The sequence below is a fragment of the Neodiprion pinetum genome, chromosome 1, assembly GCF_021155775.2.
Source record: "Neodiprion pinetum isolate iyNeoPine1 chromosome 1, iyNeoPine1.2, whole genome shotgun sequence".
NCBI lineage: Eukaryota > Metazoa > Arthropoda > Insecta > Hymenoptera > Diprionidae > Neodiprion > Neodiprion pinetum.
Window position 1 is genome coordinate 32,733,285 of NC_060232.1, and position 12,164 is coordinate 32,745,448.

The 12,164-nt window shown below is 39.6% G+C and overlaps 3 protein-coding genes across 5 annotated transcripts in view; all 3 read left to right on the forward strand.

Moving 5' to 3' along the window:
* Window positions 1–1,014: 1,014 nt before the first annotated feature.
* On the forward strand, window positions 1,015–3,687 carry Ctu2 (Cytosolic thiouridylase subunit 2). 2 transcript variants are annotated; one of them, XM_046636130.2, is made up of 4 exons: window positions 1,015–1,146; window positions 1,235–1,297; window positions 1,562–1,836; window positions 1,968–3,687. In XM_046636130.2, exons 2-4 carry the CDS (start codon window positions 1,272–1,274, stop codon window positions 3,020–3,022), a joined length of 1,356 nt encoding a protein of 451 aa, XP_046492086.1. In that variant the 5' UTR covers window positions 1,015–1,146; window positions 1,235–1,271; the 3' UTR covers window positions 3,023–3,687. The 2 variants fall into 2 exon arrangements, with proteins under 2 accessions (XP_046492086.1, XP_046492082.1); XM_046636126.2 differs by having other exon boundaries at window positions 1,055–1,297.
* A 630-nt stretch (window positions 3,688–4,317) lies between these two features.
* Window positions 4,318–4,617, forward strand: ND-15 (NADH dehydrogenase (ubiquinone) 15 kDa subunit). The gene has a single exon (XM_046637027.1). It carries the CDS (start codon window positions 4,318–4,320, stop codon window positions 4,615–4,617), a length of 300 nt encoding a protein of 99 aa, XP_046492983.1.
* Window positions 4,618–6,865: 2,248 nt separating this feature from the next.
* LOC124223832 (homeobox protein TGIF2) overlaps window positions 6,866–12,164 on the forward strand; it is an 82,322-nt gene continuing 77,023 nt past the window's right edge. Inside the window, exons 1-2 of one of the 2 annotated variants that reach the window (XM_046636159.2) lie at window positions 6,866–7,126; window positions 7,357–7,457. In XM_046636159.2, the coding sequence (XP_046492115.1) occupies window positions 7,442–7,457 (16 nt within the window). In that variant the 5' untranslated portion in view covers window positions 6,866–7,126; window positions 7,357–7,441. Of the gene's footprint in view, window positions 7,458–12,164 lie in introns of both variants that reach the window. The other variant, XM_046636152.2, reaches the window with a different exon arrangement.

Sequence of the window (12,164 nt, forward strand, 5' to 3'; positions counted from 1 at the left end):
GACAATCTCTAGCCAAAAAATATACATTCATAAGTAATACGTATTTGCCGCAATGTTGCATAATGAATGAAACGCGGAATAATTGAACGGATTATATGAAACAAGGTGGACTGAGACAACGTAAAACATATACCTAGTACTAAATGAACTTTTTTTTTGGCATGTATAAAACTATGAAAGAAAGAAGAAGAAAAATCTTTAATTAAAAACTTGACTCGTTACGCTTTATATATAATATATATATATGTATATCGCATATATACAAGTGACGTGTTAACGTACAGACGCAAATGAAGCAAGTACAGATTCGCAGGCATCTTGTCGTTACATTGTAAGATATTGTGTTCAGACTCCAGAATGTACTCTGACCCCCCCCCCCCCCCCCCCCCCTCCCCCCACCGCAGACTACTATATATTAAATATATTGTGCACTATGCTCCAAATTGTCCATACAAATAAATATATCGAAAAATCTCAAAAAAATCAAACAAAGAAACAAAATTTTTCTTCCGTACGTATACTTTAAACTATTCCTGCCACCTTCGTTCAAGCAATTTTTAAAGTGTTCGTCACTTGATGCAGGGGATAAAATGACGTAGCTCAGTTGACTGACAAAAAAAAACCCAGAAACTCGGGTGATTTTTGTAAGTAATTAAATCGTTGATATCGCGATTCGGCAATGGGTGCAACGGTTGCGTTCATGCTTTCGTATATGTTCTACAAGACAGCGAATTAATCGTCACGTACTTCGAAATAATGAAGGAAATGTGAGATAGGTTGGAAAACTTTTATTCTTGGCCATTATGCTTTCCGGTGAACTACGAATTTCCTAATTAACGTGATACATTAATAGTAAGAGTTAATGTTGACAGATTTCTTATTTACTACATTTTTCCTCGAACAATCGTAACCAGACGTATAGAATTGCTTGATTTAGTGATAATTAAGTGTTATCAGTGTCATCATGTTGATTCGGACATAAAATGCACGATTCAAACTAGTTCGTCCGCACGACACCACAACTCTGGTGGCGCCTCGGTAGCTCGCACGCCATTTGTACAGACTTCTGACGATACTCGATGAGTTACACTCTAGAGAGCAGCAGACAAGGTCCGGCACGTTCAACACTGGCGTTTAGAATGTAGTGTGTGTATTTAAAAACTTGTTTTGATTCTCCTTGTCTATAATTTTCTGTTCAATCTCTAACTCAACGAGAAATCATAACCATGTGTAGCGTCAACGATGCCGAATTCGAAACAGACGATGAGCTGATGCAACCGGACGAAGTACCGCAAACGTAAGTAATTTTACGTACCGAGCATGTGTCGTCTGGTCGCCAATGTGACAGCTGCAAAAAACATGAAATAATTGATCAAATTAGTTGCAATGTTATCATGGATTATTACCAACAGTTCTTACACTGTGTTGACAAAGCGAATAGCTCACGAAGAAAACTCCTGCAACTCAATTCCATTCTTGCTAACCTCTGTTATGCCGTCTTTGTTAAATGTGCATTTTATTATTTATCAATGGATCCATTTTTTTTTTATGATTGTTTCAGTGAGGGTGCTATATGCAAAAAATGCAACGAGAATAATGCCGAAGTCGTACTCAGAGTTAAGGACACTTACTGCAGCACATGTTTTCTCGCTGCATCCACGCACAAATTCAGGGCCACCATTGGAAAATCCAAGCTAGTGAGACCGACTGATTCGATACTCATCGGACACTCAGGAAAGGCCGGATCCACAGTCCTTTTGCATTTGATCAAGGCAGGAATGAGCGAAGCTGTTCACAAAAGGCTCATGTACAAGACAACGGTACTCTATGTCGATGGTAATATGAAAATTCAATATTAAATTAAGCAGATTTATTTGCAAGTGTGCATTTTGTTCATTACTTCTCTATCGATGAAATCGAACACGCAATTGTGAACGTGTGAATACTAGAATTTATTATCACTACAGACGGTGCGGTACTGGGTCAAACTGTAGACCAGCGAAAATCAACTATATCTGCAATTCGCGAACAAGTTCATGGTCTTGGCTTCACCGGATACGCAGTATCTTTGAACGAGTCATTGCACAGTTCTGAACCAAAGATTTATCCTTTGGATGAAGAGGCGGAAGATCTCAAAGGAGACTCGGATGTCGTCGATTTGTTCAGCGCTGTATCGAGTTATACCTCAAAAGAAGAATTACTCCATAAATTGCGTCAGAAGTTATTGATTTCTGTTGCACGCTCCCTTGGATGTTGTAAAGTTTTCACAGCTGATGGTGCTACGGATTTGGCGATAACAATACTTAGTAACATAGCTTTGGGTCGAGGTGCACAGCTTCCATTGGATGTTGGTTTCGTTGATTCTAGGGAGCTGGACATAAAAATATTGAGACCCATGCGAGACTTTACCAGGAAGGAGCTGATCTATTATTTGAATTTTCACAAACTCGAGACCATCCAAACACCTGGTTTAACGACTAAGAAAGAACCTTATACGAGTATACAAAAACTAACTGAAAAATTTGTCACAGAATTGAATACAGAATTTTCGGGGACCGTTTCCGCGATATTTAGAACAGGTGAAAAACTAAGTATAGGCAATTTAGAAGCGAGTAATTTAATCGAGACATGCGCCCTGTGTAGGGCTCAGCTAGACACAGTATTTACGAACACTTCTTCTCTGCAGGCCACAGAGTTTTCCAAATTGATATCTGCAGAAGGGCCAAAGGGTAATATTGGCAAAGCTGCGTTTGAGCTAAAAAAATTTCCTTGTGTCATCGATGCAGCTGAGAATGTACCTTTACGTGATTCGAAAAATTGTGACAACTGTAGCTGTAGCAAAGGCAAAGAGAAATTTGAAATGTCTGCCAAGAATTTTGAGAAGTACCTGTGCTATGGGTGCAGATTAATATTTAAAGATCTGGACAAGCAACACAGCATTCCGGACTTTTTACAAAACTCCGTAAGGCAAAGAATATCTTTAGATGATATGCGAGAGGAGATAGCAGATTTTTTATTGTGATTAAAATATCTTGTTCAATAAGTTCGTTGTAAATAAACTATATCCATACCAAATCCTTGTTTGCTCGTGACGAGAATTAGTAGTAACGATAATTCCAAGTATTGGCGTTACTAATCGGCTGAATGACGGTAAAAAATATTTCTTTCCTCATAATCCAATCTGAAGCAGATTATTTATTTTTACAACTACAACTTTATACAGCTTCTGCAGTGAGTTAAAAAAAAAATGATAACATCGTTAAGATCCTTCAATTTCTTCACAGTCTGCATTGAATCAAATTTTGCATGTAAATGTGAACGCGGTTTTCCGAACTGTGCTGAATGCAAATGCCGTAAATGTAAATCAGGACTTATGTATAACATATAAAACAGAAAATATTAACAATGTTCGAACAAGATTTTTTTTCACGTTTATATTATATCATGGTGAAATGCTTAGTTTTTTATTGCTTTCGTAGAGTCTATTCTTAGGCACTATCTTCGAGAGTGAAAAAAGGAAAAAAACTTCGAGACATGCAGGTTCTAGGTTTCCACCGAGTCTTCTAGTGTGAGCTATTATATTATTTTGAATTCCACGAGCTTCCGGTGCCAACCGATAAGTAGAGCTAGTGTCTCTATAGCACGTCTGTAGTGACGTTTGCTATATTCGGAGAAACCTACGAAGTCAACGGTGAGTTTTTGCAATAAGTTGATACAAACTAATAAAATATCCCCGAACAATAAGGTGGATTTATTACGATGATAGGATGCATTTATCAATCTTTTTCATCACAATTCACTTTGTTTATCGGGGTTATATAAGTTGTTGCATAAGCTCAGATCCGTTGTTGAGGTTATGTTTTCCTTGCAAAATTCATCACGTTTATTCGGTTTCCTATTATAATACGTTTTATTCCTATTATAATACATTGTTCATTTGCCGTATAATCAAATAGATTGTATTATTTTTATTTCAACAACTTCTGAAGAATGAGCAAAACATATTCTTGTCATTGCTCAAATAACACCCTACGATTTTCTAATTTATTTTTGTACGGTAGTCGAATATTGACTCAATTTGAAAAAGTTTATTCATAAGGTTGCGGATCTGATAGTCATTCAGTTAGTTTCCTCGAGAATGTTTCTATATATCAGCTGTACACTATTTACACATAATTGACGTACAGGTTGTTGATATATTAATGAATTGCAACAATTTCAAAAGAGAGCCGAAGGTTTTAAGAAGCGAGGTACGAGTTAAATGAATTCTATTTGAAATGCCATTTAGCGGATGTCATATGTTTCAGAGTTTCAATCATGGATTTTGCTCCGGCATTCCGTACACCCGTCATGGACTTGACAGGGTGTCTTATCAATGCTCAGCAATCGCATAGATGTAAAGATTACGAGCTGCATTTTTACGAATGCATGGAAGCTTATGGAATACCAAAGGGCTACAAAAAGTGTTCCGACATGTTTGAGGATTACCACGAGTGCTTAACACTTGGTAAGCAAAAGGCACGTGTCCAAGCCATCGCACAAGAGCAGGCTCGCCAATACAAGGAAGGAATTATTCCGAAACCGTATGCTGATCCCCCTAAAAGAGACAGCTATTGAAATCTAAGTATCAACATTAATAATGCTTAATCTGTAGTACTTGGCTTATCTGGAATAGACATAAAAAAAAAACATAGAATGACAGCTCTATACCGTGTCATTCGTTTCTTTGATAATAAAATTTATTCCTACCTAAGTAAAGTCTGTTCTTAGTCTTCCACTTCAGTTGCACCGTCAAAACATGTATATCGGGGTGTGAAGTAATATTTCTACAAAAGATACATCTCAAATACCATTTCAAACGAATATTATTGTTATAAATACGAAAAATTGACATACATTTTCAAATATTCATAATGAAAAGAGTAAATATTCCATTCTTCACTAAATGACACCACACATTATTCCATTTCGGGAAATTCGGAAGATGAAAGCTTGCCGATTGGTTGATCACTGAAGGCCGAAGTGTTAACAAAGTCAGGATGAATACATTACGATACTTGATTGCCGGAGTAGTCTTCGGTAAGCCGTTCAAGGACGTAAACCAAAACCAATAAAATTTTCAAATCAAGAGCCTTGATCAAAACTAATCAAAACATCGCACTAGTTACACAACGGACAGTAAAGTTAACGTCTAGTGTCAATCGCGAACAATCTAAGTAAAATGAATCTAAACAATTTCACAGATGTTGGTAAGATGCTGCCGCGGATATTTCTAGCTTACATTTTGCTCTTCCTGATCGTCTTTGCCATCATTAGGATATTTTGCATTTGTCGCGACATATCTCGATTGATATTATGTCTAATACCTACTTCTCTAAACGAATGCGTACGTAGTAGGTACACATTATTTATTCTCCGGCTACCTCTGACTGACGGTCTTTCATTGAAGAACTAACACCTCACGAGCGAAATCGTCAAATTACGCAAGCTCATTGCCATGCCTGTGCAGTCGACGAGGATATATCGTTAATTGTGGATGTGTATGTTTGCATTTATTGACAAAAATCGTCCCCGTTATTGGGCGAATAATAATATTTGTATGCCTGTAAGTTGAGTGATGAAATAATTTCTAGCAATAAAAATAAATAAACAAACCAACGTTCGAGTGACTAAGAATTATGCTGTGAATTGTTTTGATCTCAAAGGTTGGCGAAAGGTGAGTCATTTTGATACGAAACATATTTTCTTACTATAAAGTGTTTCAAGTTACGCTGACACATTCTCTCGTTTCGGGCCGCGACGAGCCGGTGCCTTCGCACAGCATCAAGGAAACTGCATCTTATTACCAAATACGTACTCGGAAAAAGCATGGTGTTGGTATACCGTTTTCATAGCATACAAAGATATAATATAAAAGTATAATATCCCACTTGTGACGCGGAACGTCCATGTGCGTACTTGTGTCAGCATTGTGCAAACGTCCGTCAAGTCGAGTAAATTCTGAAAATACACGTACATCTTTCAAAAGAATATGGGATAATTCAGCTCGTCCAGTTTTTTACATTCGCATTAATTCATTTATGTTTCTATGTAGTACATTGCCGGTGTCCGAAATTGGGCACATCACGCAGGTATAACTACAATCTTTGATATCCTCGTGTTTCACTCTCTATTCCTCTCTCGTTTTTCGGTTAAAGATAGGTTTTAATTTCGACGATGTCGGAGAAAATTATACCCTTTCGTTAATAGCCGTCGGCGAACGAAACATCGAATTTTAATTCTCTACGATTTCACGCTACTTTGAACTTATGTACCTATGATAATTGCAGACTTGTTTACCATAAGAAGAAAAAGAGAAGAATAAAGTAAAACAGAAGTAGTGAAACAAAATAAAGTACAACGTGGATAAAAATGAGAACGATTCAGTAAATGTGAATGAGAATAACTTGATGCAATAGCTACTGGTTATTTCCTCTGAAAGGCCGAATGAATGAAACTCGGGCGTCGTAATGCAACACTGATGAACAATTTTTCTTACCAAACGATCCGCATGTCACAAATGCGAAAAAGCCTTGACAGCCCTATCTGATACGCGATTCTGAACAAAAACATCCCAATAGATTTTAATGTGAGGCATAAAGAAATGGCATTGAATTCCACGAATTTACTACTGCGATGTCGTAGAATCCGTGACATTTCTTTATTTCTGCGTTAAATCAATTGTCGTTGTGGTATTTTTGTTCAGAATCTCGTATAGGACGGGGCTGTCAAGTCCTTTTTCGCGTTTGCGAGAGGTGGACTTGGATATTTGAAGACGTGCGTCAACGTCTAAATCGACCAGGGCACCCCCTTAAACGAGAGAATCGAATGAAAAGTATAACCCTCGGCTAGTTGGTGGGTTCGCCGTCAGGTGGCGACAGTTTGGGCTTTGTATTGGCGCGGCGTCGACGCGCAGTGAGAGAAGCGCACCTGTCAGTCACCATCGCCGACTGTCAATCTGACTGACGCTAAGGACAAACGTGAGGACTGATACCGAGTGTTTATGTGTCGTAATAACAGTAATTCGTGTAAAATCAGTAAAAACCGTATCGTCCGATCGGCGGTGTGTCCAAAGAGGGCAATACCGGTAAGTACGCTGCCTGTGTCACGGTTTACGAGCCTAATACACGAATTCGTATCGCAGGCATGGCCGAACGCGTGTGTTGACAGGAATTTGAAAGGTCCAAAGCAGCTCGGACTCAGGCTCATATATCACCTCGTGTCAATCGCGTTTGAGAAACCGAACGATTACCGCGACCCGCGGTCTTAGAATTACCAATTTTCGAACCCTTTTAACCCGAGTTTATTCTGTGACAGCTATTCAACCGTCGTAAACAACAACGTCTCTCCGGATACCTTCGGCCTGGCGCGTACAACCTGTGTTTACGTAGCCGTACCGGCTATGGACCACGATATAGGTGAGTGAAATATTCAATTTATTCATCATAATCATACAAGCTTTCTCTACGTTCGTCGACCGATTCGAGTCCTCGCCTATCTTGGCGTCGTAACACGACGCTATTCCGCGTTGGCACGTGGTGTCGTGTAGCGCGGGCTCCTGGTACGCCGCACGGGGTCCACACAGCCCTGTCCACGGACTCCTTTTTTCGCCAACTGTCATTCTCACAGTTCGAATCTGACAGCCGATAAGCGGTAAACGCCGCTTTCGTTGTTCTTTATTATTTACTTTAACAACGTTCGTTGTATGTTTGCAAATGCCTAACTATATACCGATGCTTGATTCATTTAAATTGTCGTTGAGCGTTTTATTAACCCCCGCCCGTCCTCCCTCGCCGTCTTTTTCTTTCGATCCTCTTCGTTTTCTTTAATTCTTGTTTCTTCTTCAACCTCACAAATAACAAATACGAGTTTGTCCTGACCCTGTAGCTGGAATTTACGTGTACCGTGAGTCGCTGATCGAAGCTGTAGAACATTTAACCCTACAACTCATGACTGGGGTCCGAAAGCACCCCACGTGAACTTTGAACTACGCTCAGCGTCGCTATCGTTCACGGTTTTCAGCTTCGAATGGGTTTGTCATTAAGTAAATATAAATAAAATCAGATTTCTCGTACACCATTCTCTTCCTTGTGAAAACAAGAAGAGAACCATGCCTGAGAAAGTCTGTTTATCAGCACAGAACCGATTTCATGATCAAGAAAAGCCTGGGGTGCGTCCGGACCCCAGTCGTGCGTTCGAAGGTAGAAAAACAAAGTCATGAGTTGCAGGGTTGAAATGTATGGAGATACAGCGCAGTTTATATTTTATACCTATGGTTGTGGGCACGCGGTTACAAAACGTCGGACAACTGCGCGTCGAGCGTCCGAACCGATGCCGCCTAGCTAGCCGCTTTTTCCTCTCTTTCTTTTTTGCTTTCGGTTTTTTCTACGTTTCTCTCGAATGCAAACGCGCCGCCGCACCTTCGTTACAAGTCTCGTGCGTTGTGTGTATATGCACATCCTACCGTGCGCTTATATCGATACACATATTACGTAAAGTACGTCCGTAACGTACGCGTATGCAGCAGGACCGTTCAGAGGTGGAAAGAGAGGCTCCGCGGCCATTTTGAATTTTTGCAAATGTAGGACGGCGTCGTCGTTGTCTATCTGCCGTCTGACTACCTCTGCCCGTGAACTATGCGCCGAGCTCGGTCTTGCCGTCAGAATTACAATAACCTGGAGGTTGAGCGCGGCTCTGCAGGCGCGAGTTGACGGATATTTGTGTGACGATAAAAATTGCGAGATTGTTGCGTTCTCACGTATATCGCGTCGCATCCAGGTTCTGTGTGCTGGTATCCAGCCGAATCCTGGAATGTCGGCACACTAGCGTGGCGAAGCCGAGACGATACGAAACGGCGAAAAATCGCATCTCTCTTATATCCAGATAGTCGGCGTTTCCGCCGGAAGCGAACGTTACACCTGCAGTTGAAACACGCGCTCGAGTAGCTCTTTATTCGTGTTCGTCTTTTCACACACGACGGTCACTCTTTACGCTAGTCGTCGTTGCATTTTGCTTACAATGGTTGAAGGAAACATGAGGCGTTCACTCGTTCACGATATTTCCACATATTTCTAGTTTCTGCGAATTACAATTACATATTGCTGCCTGTATCGCGCTTCGCTCTGCGGCTTATATTGCGTTTAATCGTATATACAATGAAAATAGTAAGGAAAGTAGCGGTTCATCTGGCCTCAAAATTCTCTGCAGAGATTTGGGATCCACGGATACGAATTATGGCGCGAGGATTTACATTGTAAATTTAAAAACTATATCGTAAAAATTGAATTTCTTGCGAAAACAGAAAACCGGAAAGTTGACAGATTATCCAAATTATTGGCAGATTACTATGGATTATACTATCTGCAGAGTATATATCAAATTTGGATTTGGATTCGCAACTATTGATTGACAGTTTGAGTAGCACATCCCGGGCATCTATCATTAAGTGGCTTAATTAATCCCGAGTACACATAACGTCTAATTAACGATATCAATTAATTCAATATTCACTTTTAAATACTACAAACTTCTTATTTTCAATATTTTAACACCGAATCAATTTGTCGCTCCTTTGACGGCCCTGACTCTACTCGTCGATGGAAGTCGCGAAAATGTGCAATTTGTGACACTGTATACGCCTTGAATCGTTATATCACCCTGCAGCGTCTCTGAGCCATGGCGAGAGAGCGGGGCTGATTATCTGTTGCACAACTTGAGCACATCCTCACTTCTTACATGGAAAAATGGACAAGATTATTAGGCCGCGGTATTTTGTACATATACCTCGTTGTCAGTCCCACCTGCATTTGAAAAATTATTGCAATTTTACGCATTATTTTTTTTTTCTTTTCATCTACTCGTACCTATCGTTGAGTTTGACAAGGCCGAATCTTATCATACCTAAAGATTCGATCGTGAATCGATATTATCGTAATTAGTTCGTGCCATTTAATTCCGCGAGAATTTAATTACATCGATTAATGATGTCGAGCAAAATCGCGTATTATCCTGTCGTTGACGCGATTAAATGAATGCTTCTCGTATTTACACGTGATAAGTACGTTAACTTCTTCGTACGTTAATGTGGATTGAACAAAATGTACTACGTGTATAACTATGAGTGACGTTATTTTTTGTTTCAATATAATATGGCAATTAGTAATTGTAATTAATTGCCCGTTTGCTGTGACCACTGAAGGCGATTTTTTGCTGCTGCAATAAAGATTCATACATGCATATATGTATATGTGTGTGTATATATATACGGACTATACAGATTATATAAATGTACACCTAGTTGCGTAAAAGTTTAATGAAACAAATGTATAATACAAACGTATACGTATATTTCTTAATCGTTTAGTGCAATTTTTTGCTTTTTTTGTTAAATTTGAACTATCGACACTCGTAGGATCAAAGTGTGATCTTGTTGCAAAACAGCCTTAGAGATAAATGAATTTGGTGTTATCTATTCGCAATTTATACGTATAATGTATATTGGAGAAAAAAAAAAAAAAAAATAAGAAATAACAATTTTTCAAGCAGTCGTATAATTGGAACATAACAACAATTCTAAACGAAATTTAACTACCATTATGCCGTCGGCAATTCACTTCGCATCAATCTTCGCTGGTGGTACATTGTTTGCATATAATTCGATAACTTTTAACACAATGATAGATTTTGACCTCCTGAGTAGAAACTCAAAAGTTCCAGGTAGTATATTTATAATAACCGCAACGTTGTTTGTAAACTTTAGAACTAGTGAATTCTTTGTTAAATATTGTAATAGTTTTGTAGCTAAGAATTTGAAGAGAAGAATCGTATGAAAATTTCGGTGATTTGTCGTAAAGTTCTCGTCTTCCAAACTGCATCCATAACTACTCGTTTGATAGAGAATCCCATGTTGATAAGTTTTTGTCACATGTGTACACACATTTATAATTGACTGAACTCTTCGAAATGATGTATCAGGATTAGAAAGCATAGCACAGAGCGATAATTTTAAGCTGGTAAGAACGATGAGTTTTCACCCACGATTGAACGACCGGTTTATCACCGGAAAAGCACCCGTCGTATTTAGTTCAGAGGGTCAAAATCTATCAGTGATAGAAAAAAAAAGCTCGCCCCGGCAACCCCGGCGTCGATTAGAGAGAGATCTCTCTATTGCGACGTCCGGACGCCTGTCAATTATTTGATGAGTTTATTTGCAAATTGCTATCAGTCCGCAGCTTCGTCTTGCAAAGCTTTAATTTTTTTCCTCTCTTTTCCCGTCAGTCAGTTCACAGGATCTGCACTCTACTTCGTGGTAATAGCTAATCTGCGTGATACAAGTACCTACTTTTATGTATGATTTTATTATTCAGATAAGGCCAACGGCTCGCGTTTAATCATGTATCATATTATACACCGTCACGTAAATAGACCAATGCGAGTTTTCCGACGATATCACATGTATCAGTTATAGCCGTCAGCTGATTCTTGACAGCTCTTTTTATTAATCCGAAACCCGTGCAACGCCGCTGAGCCAATTCATTCATACATCGTTATAATATCGTACCTACATTGTAGTATACGGTTTACAAGGAAGAAGGGGGTATCGAATTTCAATCACGAATCTCGCTATGCGTTATACACGCATTTGTGCGTTCTCGTCACACAATTGTCGCGAAATATCTTTCCTCCCTCTCCGATCCGCGTTTCATTGCTTTATCCTCCTCTTCATTCTCTGCAAAATGAATCATAAGTCATGAAAATTTATCGCATCGAAAACCAAACGACGTAAATTAGGGTAAATCCGTTCGATTCAATGCTTTTTCCTCGTAAAAAGACAATAAAAATCGGAATCCAGCTTTGAACCTTCTTAACGATGCACATCGGCTGACGACTAGACGGCTGCAGCACCGGTCCGGGGACCCTCTCGCATAGAGAGAGCCGCGAAGCCTAGCTGCCCGGATAGGCTAGCTCGTGCGAGGCAGACGATGCAGTCACGGCGGACCGATGGCGTGAAATAGTGAGAACAGGTGCATGCCGCAACCCTTTCGCCTTTCCTTGCCGCTTCCTCTCCATCCCCATCCTCGTCCTCCTCTTCCTCCTCCAGCAGCAGCAGCATTCTGTATTCTATT

Excerpts from the sequence above, each read along its gene's own strand:
- Ctu2 (XM_046636126.2), top strand. The coding sequence starts at position 1,227 with ATGTGTAGCGTCAACGATGCCGAATTCGAAACAGACGATGAGCTGATG. Across the intron at positions 1,298-1,561 it reads CCGGACGAAGTACCGCAAAC|TGAGGGTGCTATATGCAAAA; the intron begins GTAAGTAATTTT and ends TGATTGTTTCAG. Across the intron at positions 1,837-1,967 it reads AACGGTACTCTATGTCGATG|ACGGTGCGGTACTGGGTCAA; the intron begins GTAATATGAAAA and ends TTATCACTACAG.
- ND-15 (XM_046637027.1), top strand. The coding sequence starts at position 4,318 with ATGGATTTTGCTCCGGCATTCCGTACACCCGTCATGGACTTGACAGGG.